This window comes from Cebidichthys violaceus, unplaced genomic scaffold, assembly GCF_023349555.1.
Source record: "Cebidichthys violaceus isolate CVI_PGR_0920_01 unplaced genomic scaffold, fCebVio1.0.p SCAF_21, whole genome shotgun sequence".
Lineage (NCBI taxonomy): Eukaryota > Metazoa > Chordata > Actinopteri > Perciformes > Stichaeidae > Cebidichthys > Cebidichthys violaceus.
Genome location: NW_027176384.1, coordinates 2,953,160 through 2,967,172, shown reverse-complemented (window position 1 = coordinate 2,967,172; position 14,013 = coordinate 2,953,160). Strand labels below are relative to the sequence as shown.

At 42.7% G+C, this 14,013-nt stretch overlaps 1 protein-coding gene across 1 annotated transcript in view; it reads left to right on the top strand.

Moving 5' to 3' along the window:
* LOC137877178 (proton myo-inositol cotransporter) overlaps window positions 1-14,013 on the top strand; it is a 55,911-nt gene that overhangs the window by 28,009 nt on the left and 13,889 nt on the right. The window contains exon 4 of the mRNA XM_068716910.1: window positions 4,244-4,352. Within this exon, the coding sequence (XP_068573011.1) occupies window positions 4,244-4,352 (109 nt within the window). The remainder of the gene's footprint in view (window positions 1-4,243; window positions 4,353-14,013) is intronic.

Below are 14,013 nucleotides of genomic sequence, written 5' to 3'. Positions count from 1 at the left end.
AGAACATAATGGTTTCATCACTCCAGAGTGCCTGCAATCATAATCCGTCTCAACCGTCCAAACAGGGCCGTGAAGCAGAACATTCACATTATTTTTTATGTAAACACCATTATGAGGAATTGGGCTATAACTGAGTCACTGTAAATTCTACCTGTTACTGTAAATTAAAGTGTGAGAAGCTTTGAGAAGCAACAATTCTGTTCAACTTAAAGCAATAGCTGTTTTCAATTTCTGTTTAATTTTGCATTATTTTAACATTGTAACCCCTGCTTGCCTTGCAGTCCGTTTCCTTGTTGTTTAGTGACACCAAACGGGCTGCGCAGTGCTTCCAAAAACATCCGTTGCAGTTACAGACCTAACCTCTATTCTCCATTAGTTCTGACCTGTCCTGGCTGTGTAAGTATGATGTGAGGTGTCGTGATCCTGCTGATGAGGAAGCTGAGGAGAGGTGAGACGGGAGAGAAGAGGGGAAGTATGGGGGAGAAATAATTAGAGGGGAGGTGAGGGTTAAGTGGGAGGGCTGCAGATTGCCTGCTCAGAATTTGGTCCTTGATTGCAGCCCTCCCGGTTTTGTAAGTGAAGCCCGCTTTAAGCCACTTCCTCTCTGACGACACAGTGATTGGATGGATAGAAAGAGCTATTCTCTTATAGACTGACTTCTATCTTCATAATTCCTCCGGTGCCTTCATCCACCGGGTCATTGGGCCTCTTTTGTTTCCTTGATTGCCCATTGTTCAACTCCGGCTTTTCCTCCCCCGCATTGACCCATATCTATATCACTGATTTACAAAGCCTTCACTAATCATTAACCATGAGCCTTGCAGATGGTTGCTTTCCGATGTTCCTGGAAAGCGAGCCGCTGTATATATCATTAAGCCTGTGGCACGTGTTTGAAGAAAAAAAAAGAAACATCTGACAGGACCAACGGTGGCAAATGGGCGCTCTAATTGGCTGGGGGGAGGGAGAAGTCGGGGTGTCTCCCGAAAGCAGGTAGCCGAGGAAGAGAACTAATTGGCGGATTCTTCAGTGAATATCAAAAGAGAAGAAGAGGAGGAAAGGGAAGGGGGGGGTGGACCTGGCTTTCATTAAAAACACATCCCGGGCTTCCCTTGCTCTCTTTACAAACAAATCTTAAAGGAAGGCTATCAGCATTTGCAGGATTGAATGCTGATAAGACGTGAAATCAAAGGGGCCTCCGTGCAGGTAGCGATGGTGGAGGGGTGATCACAGAGCTCGTGTGGGCAGATTGACTTAAGAAAAGAGAGTCATGCCTTTGTAGTGAGTTTTGTGTGTGTGTGTGTGTGTGTGTGTGTGTGTGTGTGTGTGTGTGTGTGTGTGTGTGTGTGTGTGTGTGTGTGTGTGTGTGTGTGTGTGTGTGTTTTAATGGCGCTCATCCCTCATGAGAGATGGTGTGTTCTGACTTGCATCCGTGCATCTAGCTGGGATCTGCACCTGAACGTATCAGGCTTGAAGTTAAAGGTAATAGTGGTGTTGCAGTATAAACTGAATGAAACGAGGCAGATATGGTGGGAGAGGTTCAATGACGTGCAATCACCGCAGCGCTGCAAGACCTAATCACTGTGCTTGTGTCTTGCTGGTTGCCGGCTGGCTTGTTTTCCATTGCCATCTTTCTTCTTCAATATGTCATCTGATTGAATTACAGCTGGGTGGTGTTCAGCCGAGGAAATGAAGATGTGTGTTTTGTGAGCCTTTGTGTATGTGTTTGTGCATGTATTTAAAAACTGTGTCTCTGGGCGTATACAAATGACTGTAAATGTGTCTATTTGCATTCTAAGTTTTTGTAGAAAGAAGCACATATGTACTGTATTGTTAATCCCCAAGGCAGCAATGGGGATTAAGACATTGTGTCTGTGTGATTGATTGTATCTGAATGTGTTTATGTGTGTGTTTCCATGGCTGTGGGTGTTTGAGCGAGTAAATTTAGCTCTCCTTTGGTCAGCCATCAGGTCTCCACTCTCTCCGAAGTTGACTCCGGCCCATGAATCCTGATTTCCCTCCCAGCTAATCAGATAACGGTCCTCTGCTCTGGTCTCGAGGGATCAACCAATCAAACTCCACCACGTTAGCTCCATGGTAATGGCTCAGCCCATAAACGCATCCCTTCCTCTTCGCTGTCTGGGGTTAGAGCCATGCTTCACATTAAACCCTGACTTTGAAAGCTGAAACGGAGACATACAGTAGCTTGTTAACAAAGACCCCAAAGTAATTTTCAAAAACAAGCCTCTATTATTATTTGCCAACCTTATTTAACTTCAGCACCCACAAACCAAAGCCATCATTTGTTCACTATAACTACAACGGCACAAGTATGTCTAGTTAGCGGATGGTAACACACAGTAGGCGGTGGCTGTCGATAATAAACATGCTATCATCACAAAGGCTTTACTGATGTCTTGGCTGCCATTCGAGAACTCTGTGCTATTTGTATCACTCTGTGATGCAACACTAATTAGATTATAGTCCCCAATTGGAAGCACTGCATATAATTGAGCTGTAAACTGTGATATGATCCACATATGTATTCTGGATTTTCTCCCTGTTTCCCAATCCATGCTAATGTTGAAGTACTTTTCTGTGTGGCATCAGAGTTGGGGACCAGTCAGTAAACAAATGTGGAACAGATGGTATAATTACATATAAATTGTCTTGAATTAGCCTAAATAGAGTCCATGGAGCAGATAAGGCTAAAACTTTTCATCTAATGATTGCTAGTTTAATAACATAAACATAAAGAAAATGTGCAGAACCTGTTCATGTGGTTCAGGTGATTGAGAGACTTAAGTTATGTATTAGGATGCCTCAGAGTGTTCTTTGAAAACTGCTTCTCTTGAAATTGACGAGAAGTGGCTTCTGCAGGGAAAAAATGCGGAGGGGTTTTCGGTGAAAGTTAAAAAGCCTCTTTCAGCATTTCAGAATCGAGGGGGAATCAAAGACGATAACGCTCCTTTGAGAAGTCGGCCGTGGAAAAGCAAAGCTCGAGTGTGTTTGTGTGTCAGCGGGAGCCTCCTTTACAGACTCTGGTCTGCTCGTCAAACTGCTAAAGGAGATGTTCACTGGCCCAGAGTCCTCCCACACACAGCTGCTCCCAAATAATCAGCCTGTGTGTGTGTGTGTGTGTGTGTCATTTCATAAGTGCAGGCTCATCAGCCTTTTTTTATGATATGTCTATATGTGCTTGTGTTTGCACAGCCACACAGTGGCACACAGTCCTACCTGTGTGTGTTTCTTCCCTGTGTGTGTTCAGGCTTGTTTGTCTTGGCACCGTGTGCGTCTCCCTCTTTATCCGACAGCTTCGTGCCTGTCCAGCCGCTCTGTCATATCATTAAGACTTCTCCTCCCCAAGGAGGGGTCTGTTTGTGTGCCTGTGTGTGTGTGTGTGTGTGTGTGTGTGTGTGCGTGTGTGTGTGCTGGAGATCACAGTGTGCACTCTGTTGCTGAGTCAATTGGGGCTCAAATACTTGTTTCATTCCAAACTGAGATATCCACCATCTGAAGAAAAAAAAGGCAGCTACTGTGCTATGCTGATCCTCAAGAGAGACATTTCTTTTTACAGCAGCACCATCGTAGGGGAGGTCAGAGGTCAAAGTAACAGAACAGCATCCCTGGAGCTAACAAAGCCTCAGTGACGTGTGCTAAGAAATGTCAGGAGGGCAGATGTTTGCTGTCACAGAAGCTCCAACTTAGTTCTTCCGATATGTGATTTATCTGTGTGTGCTTTTGAAATAGAAACATACTGGATATTTTGGTGTTTCTTTATAATCCCATTGAAGTAAATGTGTTTTTACTTGTCTTCAGTAAATGGTTCAACATTATGGGAAATATGCTCATTTCTTTTCTATCCAAGGGTTTGATGAGAAAATTGATACCACTTGTCTGATGTCTGTACGCTGAATCTCAAGGTGCCGCCAGCAGCAGCGTAGCTTAGCTTAGCTTAGCACAAAGAGTGGAAAAAGGGAGAAACGGATAGCCGTGCTCCATCTGAAGGTAACTAAATATGTCTACCAGCCCCTCTAAGGCTCACCAATCAACACCAATCATATCTTATTTGTTTAATCCGTACAAACAAAAAAAGTGTAAAAGCAACAAGTTAAGGTTTCATGAGAGGCTATGTGCTGGAATATTTCTTGGCAAGGAGCAGTGTCTTCCTAGAGTCGTATGCTAAGCTAAGTGTCATTTTTGCAGAAGAATTAATTTCGGCTGTGCCTTTTGCTTGTGTCTGCAGAAGGCCCCGTGATTTGGAGGATGCTGACCTACCCCCCCACTCGGCGAGCCCTCCTGGTGGGCTGCGGTCTTCAGATGTTCCAGCAGCTTTCCGGAATCAACACAGTCATGTGAGTGAAACTGTCCACCACAATTTGACCTCAGTCGTCCAGTACAGTAGTCTGCAATGGCCAGCGTGTAATGAGAGGCATAATGAGACACTTATTAAGTATGCAGCAGTTTAGGAGTCAAATCCCTATTGATTTGAACCACGCTCATCTTAGTATCCCTAGACTAGTAAATGAAGTCTAAGTACACAACACATCCTCCCTTTTGAAGTAAAGCTTTTGAAGTCCTGCCTCTACATCAGACCAGCTAAATAAACTGCTCAGGTGCTATGCAAGTTGACCAATTAACCGTACTATGTACCCAGACAGATAAACGCTCAGTGCCACAAGTCAGTGCAGTTGGAGAGGGTTGTTGATTGAGGACACATTTACAGTATTGTCTTGCATTTACTGATTTAGTTCAGTTCACTTTGCTACATGAGAGGAAAACTCAAACATGGGGCCAACTGAAAATGTCCATCAGGAGTGAGAATTTAGCTCAGGATGTTAAATAACTAATGAGGGCAGAGACCAGATTATCAGTAGTCCACAGAAAGCCTACCTGTGGCATACTGTAGTGTGCAAATGACCTACCTGGAAGGACGGGTTAGCACAAACCCTGATGAGCTGCTGGTGAATCTTTTAGCTTATAAACCCTGGCCTTCTAAAAGGCATGCACCTAGCTTTGACTATAAATAAAAATGGAAAGCAGTAGCATATGCAAGAAATTGTTTCCGCTGTAATTCAGACCAAAGTACATTCAGTGACACTCAAAGTCACGCCATGTTCAGACAGAAAATATCACCGTCAGTTGAACTTTTAAGCGCATGTTTAGCCACTTTTGACCTGTAATTGATATGGTAGATAAACTGATTATTACCATGATAACTTCCCATGTTTGTTAAACCTTGTTAACTGCTGCGTAGTGTTCTATTTAGCATCTTATGGATCTGTTGCTCTAATCCACCGAACTGCAATGTGGTCCGTTGTTCCATTTGTACCTTAAAAGTTACTGTGAGGAACTTTTAACTGGTTATGAAACAGTCTCAATTTAATACAGATGCTTCTATATGACCTACATAAGTAAACCAGACCATCAGCGAGAAGATTGGCTGTTTCTATACAGTTATTCTTAATGCTTGTCAGGACCAGGACTGAGCGGGGTCGGACTGTCACACTGCTGCAGTGAAATTGGAAGTTTTGTAAAGGGACTCTGGTGCTTTTGTCCGCAGGGACCGCCAAAATCAACACAAAATTTGTCATAGTAGCTTTAAGCAGCAGCATCTTGCAGTTTTTACTGCCAGGCTGTTTTCAGTCTGAACTCTTAGTAACGGAAGCATTACCATCAAGTACATATAAAAACATTGGCAATAGTAATCTATTGTAACATACTTGACACGACAAAAAACGTACATGTGCCACTTGGGGATGTGTGACTTCGTCACTCATCTTCCACCTCGATCATACCGGAGGCTCTGTCCTTTTTACGAGATCACATTGAAAAGGGAAGTTCAAATGGGCTTTTATCTCTTTGGCCCTCAGGGTTAACCTAAACAAGGATGATACATGACAGTGAATCTGCGTGTCACCAGCTGTCCCTTTCAACACAAGAGAGATCCTGACGGATGTGTTTGGATTAGCAGCACAGTATTAAATCATAAAACATTTCTTTCATCTTTCATAACACGCGATACACCGGGGGGTGTAGCAGTGGCCTCGTTGCATCACTGCTCACTTGCCTGCGAAGGGATGGTCCACCTTTCCCCTTTTATTCTTTTTTTATCTCTCCATCTGAGGAGATTGTGTCATCTGTCTCTGTCTCCTCTCCCCTTGGAGATGAACTATATTACTCGCTCTGTAAACAAGATATGTGCTGTTACTTGGCAACCGTCGGAGGTGAGAGCGATAGGAGGAGCGCGTGTTTGCGTGCGAGTCCGCGTGCATGAAACGTGAGACTGTGGACTTCGGGGTTTGCACATGTGCCCCGTGTGTGTGTGTGTTTGTGGACGTTTGCATATGTGTGACATTCAGCCGTGGTTAGCAGAGATGACACACTGGATTGATGACAAATCTCTATAAATATGTTTCCGTCTCTCTCACTGGATGTCTGTCTTACTGTACATTCGTACACAGGGGACACAGGGGACAAACTTAATCCGTCGCAACTTACCCCGTCCGCCTTTCTTGTCTCTTTGACTTGCGTGTCTTCCAGTCTTTCTGAAAAGGTCTCCCTTGCTGGTTTATCTGTGTGTTACACAAAATATTCACGCATCTTTGATCGACATGGTGTTTAGATTGTGTGATGTTTGTCACCTGGCATTAAAATGTGTCTCAGGTTTTACAAATTGAAATCTGACTGCCCTTTTTTTATTTGCAAAAACACCCGCTGTGGCTTCCTTTGGGGATAATTGCGTCCTTCAAAATCGACATTAAAGACCTCATCCTGTTGACAATCAATTCCTGAGGATAATGTCTCAGTTTGAGTTGTTTCCTTCGCACCACTTCCTGGTAGGAAACATTTTATTGACGTCCAAGTGTGCCAGAGATGTATCAGAGCAGCAGTTTATTAACCACACCAGGGAAATCATGCAGGGGATTTGTTCGCGTGTGTGCAGGTGTGCGGCCGTCCGTGAGTAAGTGAGTGAGTGAGTGTGCACTTGTGAGTCTGTCAACAGACAGTTTGCTATCAAATAACAGCCAATGATTGCCTGCATTCATCGTCGCTTGTTTTTGAGTTTGAAGTGTGTTTTACTACGCCTTGCAGCCCACTGGTCTAGGTTAGACCTGGGCATTGTTAGCTGTCACCTACCAGCCCGAGGGACGTCAATGAAAAATTAGGAATAAAACTAAAATAAGTGTTGCTGTTTTTTTTTCTAACGTACGTAAACTGACGGACATCTGAGGCTTTGCCAGCTAAACTGCAAAAGCAACATGCTCAGAAGATGTTGGTTCTCTTTACATCTACCTACATGGATCTACCTATTACCTAACAAACATTCTCTGTGATGAAGTTAAACTAATCCAGATCCAGATCCTCTCTCACTGACGATCACCTGTCAGCTGTCCTCCACATCTCACCTCAGACATTCGACCTGACTTCAGTGCACTTGTTCACTGAACTGACAAACAGAAAATTAGGTAATTGGACCACAAAGAATAGTAATAAAAATACTAATTTTGCAGAAATATGATCCCTGTAGGTATTTTACTATTATATATGGATATTACACATGCATATTTGTTTGGATCATTATTCCTACTGCAGATGTTTCAAGTGGAGCTCATTTTAACTCCTTTATACACTGTTGATCAGTTTGGGTAGTAGGAAGGGTTTGAAAAATGATATTGTGCAAAGTAACTAGTAACTAAAGCTGCCAGACAAATGTAGTGGAGTTAAAAGTACAATATTTCCCTCTCAGATATCAAGTAAAGTACCTTGAATTTGTACATAAGTACAGTACTTCAGCAAATATATTTAGCTATATTCCACCACTGATCATAACATTTTCTCTTACCACTCACAGTTTGTCAAAACCATACAATTTACTGCTTTTATAAAGAGGTGGAATAATATTGAGCAGGATTGAGTTCAGTCCATTGGTTTTACTCGAGGGTCTGTTATGTCAATCATCCAGGATGTGTTTATTTCAGATGTCATTTTTGGCTCTAGCTATGTGAAAGATATAGTACTCAGGTTGTGCAATTCAGAACTGCGATTCACAAGAAAATTATAAAAAATACCATCACATCACGGTAGTATTGCTTATCGCCAGGATCCGGATCAGAATGCAAACAGCAGAGACCGGCACAGTTCTTCTGAGGGAGCTTGTAATCAATACAGGCTTGAACCAGCAGACACAGCCAGACAATGTAAGATGTTGACCCAGGACACTAGTGTGCAGGAAAGGGGACTTTCATACTAAATTGTAATTATAAGCATGTTTAGAAGGTGAGGTGAGGGGAAAATAACACACCAGTCCCTTAAAAGTCTCAAAAATCTCATATCATGATAGTAATTTGATTTCTTTCATTTTTTCCATCCATGTTCGCGCTGTACGCTTTTATTATTATGGACAGCGTTATGTGTGCTCATCCTGTGTGCTTCTTACCTCTGTATACTTTGCCAGCCCGTCTGATTACCAGCTGCCTTTTTGATTCCCGTGTGAAGATGCCAGGCCAGCCCTATTAGCCGGTGAGATACAAAGGAGGTCTGGGGAGACGGTGAATCAGCCGGGCTTAGCGACGAGCCCCGCCCTCCCGGTCCCCAGCTGCATTTTCCTCAGCGAACGAAAAAGGGCGGTGAGAGTAAACTGGCAGACTGGCAAAAAAAAAAAGTTGCAATTCGAACTAGCAAGCACATATTGTCTGTCACTCTGCTCTAACAGTTGGGAACTTGACAGGAGCAGATTTTTTTTTCTTTTCTCCAAGTCGAATATGCTCACATGAAGGGAACATTTGAGTTCATTGAGCCCCTCACTTCGAGCAAGTGAGGGGCTCACTTGCTCGAAGTAAGTGAGCCCCTCTGATCGTCAGCAAGGGAATAAGGGAAAATTAGAATCAAACTGCAAAGTCAACCAATAAAACCTTCAACTAACAAACCATTTGATAGAGTTAGTTAATACGTTTCCCAAAGGCATTCTCAGCCCTGAGTCACTCGCTGCTCCTGAGAAACGTATGTATGTTTAAATCCCAGTCTGTCAAACACACTTGCAGATAACTGAGAGGACTCTGGATATGTCACTGTGATCTCACAGGAATTTGTTCTATCCAACATTATTCAATTAAAACAGCTCAGTGTGTCTCACTGTACCAAGCCATGGATGTTTGGTGCGACCTGGATACAATGTTCCAAGATGAGGCTCTGTTTGTTCCTGGGAACATTGAAACACTTGAGGCTTCCACATTAATTTAATGTTACAAGGAGGCAAAGTCCCAAACTGGACCTTATTTTGGAAAAATATGTACAAAAGTGAGACAAATATTTATTTGATCCTGTTTCAATTGTTGCCACGAATTACACATATGATGTTTGTCAATTTAAAAGATAATTATGCAAGACCTGTCGTTCATGTAAGTACATCCTGGTACGAAACACGCAGGCATCTTAGCTTCAAAGAGAGAGAGAGTTATGACGTCACTTATGCGACCTTTGGGTGTGTGATCTCTCTAATTACGAGTGTTCAGAGTCTTAAACTTAAACAGTTTTATGACAAAATGAGACTTTCTTGACATGCAAAAATAATTATTTTCGAAACAGTTTTTTACGAAATTATTACCCATGTTGGTCCACTGGTAGGGGCGTGACTCTGCCTCTATATACGTGTCGTGGTCAACAATTTCGGCTTTGATGTGGAAGTGATTTTACATTGAAATGAGTGTATACTACATCTACTATTTTGTAACTCAAGCATAATGTAAAATGTAATAATCTTACATTTATTTTTTTCTGCAACAAAGTATTTGGCGTTCAGTGTTTTTAAAAAAAAAAGTTCTATTCTTGATCCCTGTCCGTAGTTCACGTGCTTATAATTGGGTGGCTGAGGTGCACAGAAAGACAGAGAGGTGACAGAGAGGCTGGCGGATTGTCAGAAAGAGAACATTGTGACCAGAGAGGCTTAAAGTGGAGCAGGGGGGGTGCGATGGCGCCACTCCACTTTCATGGGAGTGGTGTGAATCCACCGTGGTGGCATCATCACACTGTCCCTGCTGAGCTCCTTTCTTTCTTTCCTCTTCTCATACTCAACGTGACTGACAACGTGCTCATCCGAATCAAGTCACTCATTTCCACCAATAATTAACAGCAAACTCCCTCAAAGATGGCGGGTGGATGATCAGTGCTTGTTCAGCTGCACACTTGGTGCAGGTCCACATCACACATACTTGCATGCAAATGTTTTTCCTCAGCGGAGGCAGTGTGCGGTCTAATCACATGCATTTATGCAGACAGGTTTGGAGGATCTTCATCCAAACTTTTGGTTCAGCAGCGATATTCCAGTAAAACATGCAACCACCGAATCCAATTAGAAGTAATTAGCAGACATGTGGGTGAAATCACTGTCTTTATGTTAGTCACAGATATGTCACTTGGGCATCACCACTTTTGATTGACTTTCGGTGTAATATTAGAGAACAGACTTGGTGTAGCAGCAGGAAAAAGCTGTTTATTAAACTTATGTAAGATGGTGCAGTTTACATGTACATATGAAGTTTTTTTTATCATAAAATGATTGTAAAACATGATTTCAGCTGGATTTTGCAGGTTGTGGTCATAACCAAGTAAGGGAAACATAATTTTAGCCCTCCCTTCACTAAACTCAACATTTTCTATTTAACATAAACTAAGTCGCAATAGAAAGTAAATGAGCCAGTGTTTGCTTGACATCTGGGCCGAAGACAACATGCAGAATATGCTAAATAAAGTCCACAAAAATAGTGACGTATATATTTTTTTTATTTACCAGATGAGAACCAGTTGTCATTTACAACGACGACCTGGCTAAAAAGGCAGCAACAGGAATCAAGTCGTTACAAACAAATAAAACATCTCAATCAATCTCATACAATATATACAGTACATACTTAGTCTACGTTTTGATTTATGTGCTTAGTGATGAAAAACCTGCAGGAACAGTAAACCTCCTAAGGAGCTTGTTTTTGTTGTGACCACAGACATGATCTGAACTGAACACTGGAGAATATCATGACAGGTATGCGAGTACATGCACATGGTCACACACCTAACACTATTACGTGCCTCCCTGCCCTCACACACACACACACACACACACACACACACACACACACACACACACACACACACACACACACACTCCGGTCAGCGGAAGCCTGTGTGATGAGAGATGTATTTGTCAATAATACATCTCTCAGGAACCAGAGAGTGTCAGGTGGTGTGTCTGGTCTGCTTGTCTTTCTGCCAGCGTGAGTTGGTGTCCCTGAATGCCTCGCCGCCTGACTGCCTGCCAATGGATGAAAGGATGGATGGGTTTATAGATCACATAGATAAATAGATGGATGCATCCTGTGATGGCGCTTCTTTCTCAACTATTTTTCTTCCAATCTCTCCACCTTTCCCGCTCCGTTCTGTTTGCTCGTAAATGAGGGAAAATGCGGTACAGCAGTGGGTCAATTAGATATCACCCCTCCCCATTAGCCGCCGCATCATTTCGATTGAATTAGCCACATAATCTGGCATGTAAAGGTCACCACGGGCTGGTGGGGACGGCTGTGTGTTTGTTTGGAGCTCGTCTGGGGTGGGTCAGCGGACTGTGTTGACAAAGCACACTTGCGGCTGCAAGTGGAGGGAGGGCGGAGAGAGACGAATTGGGCAGGAGAGGGGAGGCAAAAGAGACAGATAGGGTAAGACAGAGGAAAGAAAAATGACATTGATGGTGATGAGGCGGAGGAAGGTGTGGAGGGGGGTCAGGGCCGATGACAGGCAGAGGGAGGGTGAGATAGATTTATGTAGGAAGACAGAAGTCCATGTGTTCTTTCAGTTGTTTTTTTGCTATTCTTTTACTACATTCTGTAACATTCAGTATGACAAGGTCAGGCATAACTCGAGAGAAATGTATTCCTGTCATGTTAGAGTAAATTATAAGGCTGCATTTTGCTGCAGTCAACTTGTGAAGTAGTTGGCGAAAAGTCCAGGTGTGTATTCCTCGCCCAGCTCTGCAGGAGATAGTCAGTGTGTATATTTTGGTTGTATATCTGTGGTCAAGATGACACAAAAGGAAGTACTTTTCGTGCTTCCTTCTTTACGGCTGGAACTACGCCCTGTTGCCATTTGGGTATTTTGATACACATATTGATGTATCACATTAAAAAGGCAAAAAAAAAAGGCTTGAGGTGGTTTTGGCTTTGTCGAAAAAGAGTTGATGCACTAAATGGATAATGGAAACGCCTTTGACTGATCAGTTGTTTCTTCTCTCGGCGTCTTTTCGGATTACTCATACCGTGTGACTGCTCGTCTTTGTTTCCGGACAGCACAAGACACGGCTAATACTAGCTCACATGAAAGAACAATTGAAACTTACCAATTAATACATATTCCTAAAGACATCTATCTATTTACCTCTTTTATATTCGTCAGATGACCATGGCGACTTGTTTTGTTTCTTCTATTCTTGTTTACTAGCCGATTACATCCATGTGTAGCCTATAGCACCAACTTCTGAACAAACTACGCTGTTGATTATTTGCTCCAGTCTAGTCAATGGAGATGGCGCCTAATTTGCATTTTTTGCAGTTTTACTTAAAATTAGCTTGACAATTGAATGGAAACACTGCTACTGTCTGTTCATTCAACTTGTGATATATTAATTCTATTCTATCATTGTAAAAAAGGACCCACAGATGCCTTGAGAAACCAAACATTGTGGTGTTTTATAGTATGTATCTATTGCACGATAAATAAAGATGATAATGTGCTAGAATATGATATGAGTGTGAGTTGTTGTCAGTGGGCAGTTGGGTGTTTTGTCGTTGACACGGGCCAGTTGGCCCTCACAGATGGTCCCACAGACAAATGTCATGTTGGAAATGTCACGAAACGCCAATTTTTACATGGTCACTCTGCTGGCAAGACAGCAAGTAGCTGGCAAAGCCCACTCGGTTGTGTGTGTGTGTGTGTGTTGAGAGAAATGCCAAAATCTACAGTTGTTGTTTTTTATGTGTTCCTGTGTGTGAGTGAGTGAGTGAGTGAGTGAGTGAGTGAGTGAGTGAGTGAGTGAATATTTGTATGCTTTCAAGTATTCATAAGCAGCTTAATCATGCCAACCTCCTTCACTGTCTCCAATGGAGTCGCAGCTAGATCCTCTATAATGAGAAATATTCTAATTTTCTCTTCTAATCAGATGTACACAGGAACACATTACCCCTCACTTCAGCGCAAACATCTCATTTGCTTAATAGCAAGATGTCATTTTGTGAAGCATGCTTACTCACCGGATGGAGCGGCACTTACAATGTGTATCGTACACATTTTAGCAGAAGGCTTGTATATCACAGGAAGCCATGTATAACAAGGAGTAATTATAGCAAAACGTCTGATAGACTGATGCTCGTTTTTGAGGTGTCTTGTAGTCACCCCCACAGGTGTTTTCACTTGTGTTTCCTGGTTAGACATCTTCTCAGGACTTGGGCGTGGACACACTGTTCTTGGATGACTTCTCCCTCAGTCCTTTGTTAGCTCTGTTGGTTCAGTTTGCACAGGCGTAAATTATCAAATTAATGACAGCTGAATTCCATTTAGTTGCATTGCTTTCGTGGGTCCCGGGCAGTGTGCCTGCCGGCTCACTGTCGCTCTCACTGGGGCCACTTGAACGCAACAGAGCCCTCATTAGTGTTATCAGTAACAGCTGTGCTTTTTCCTACAAAGACAAAAGTAGAAGGTGTGCTGTTAGAAAGGCCGGTTGCCTTGCGCCAACTTCAGCCTGAGCAGAGGTGCAATCAGTGAGGATATTATATAAACAGATGTGTCCGTATGCAGCGCCTTATAGTTTAAACAAAGACAATGCAGGTAAGTTGTAGTTTACAAATTTACAAGAAATGGAATTATGTTAAATATCTCTCTAAGTATCTTACTTGAAAGTTTTTAAATACCTAAATACAGGTGTGTTTGAAGTCACATACTAACGTACTGCTTTCTACTTACTCATAGTTGGTA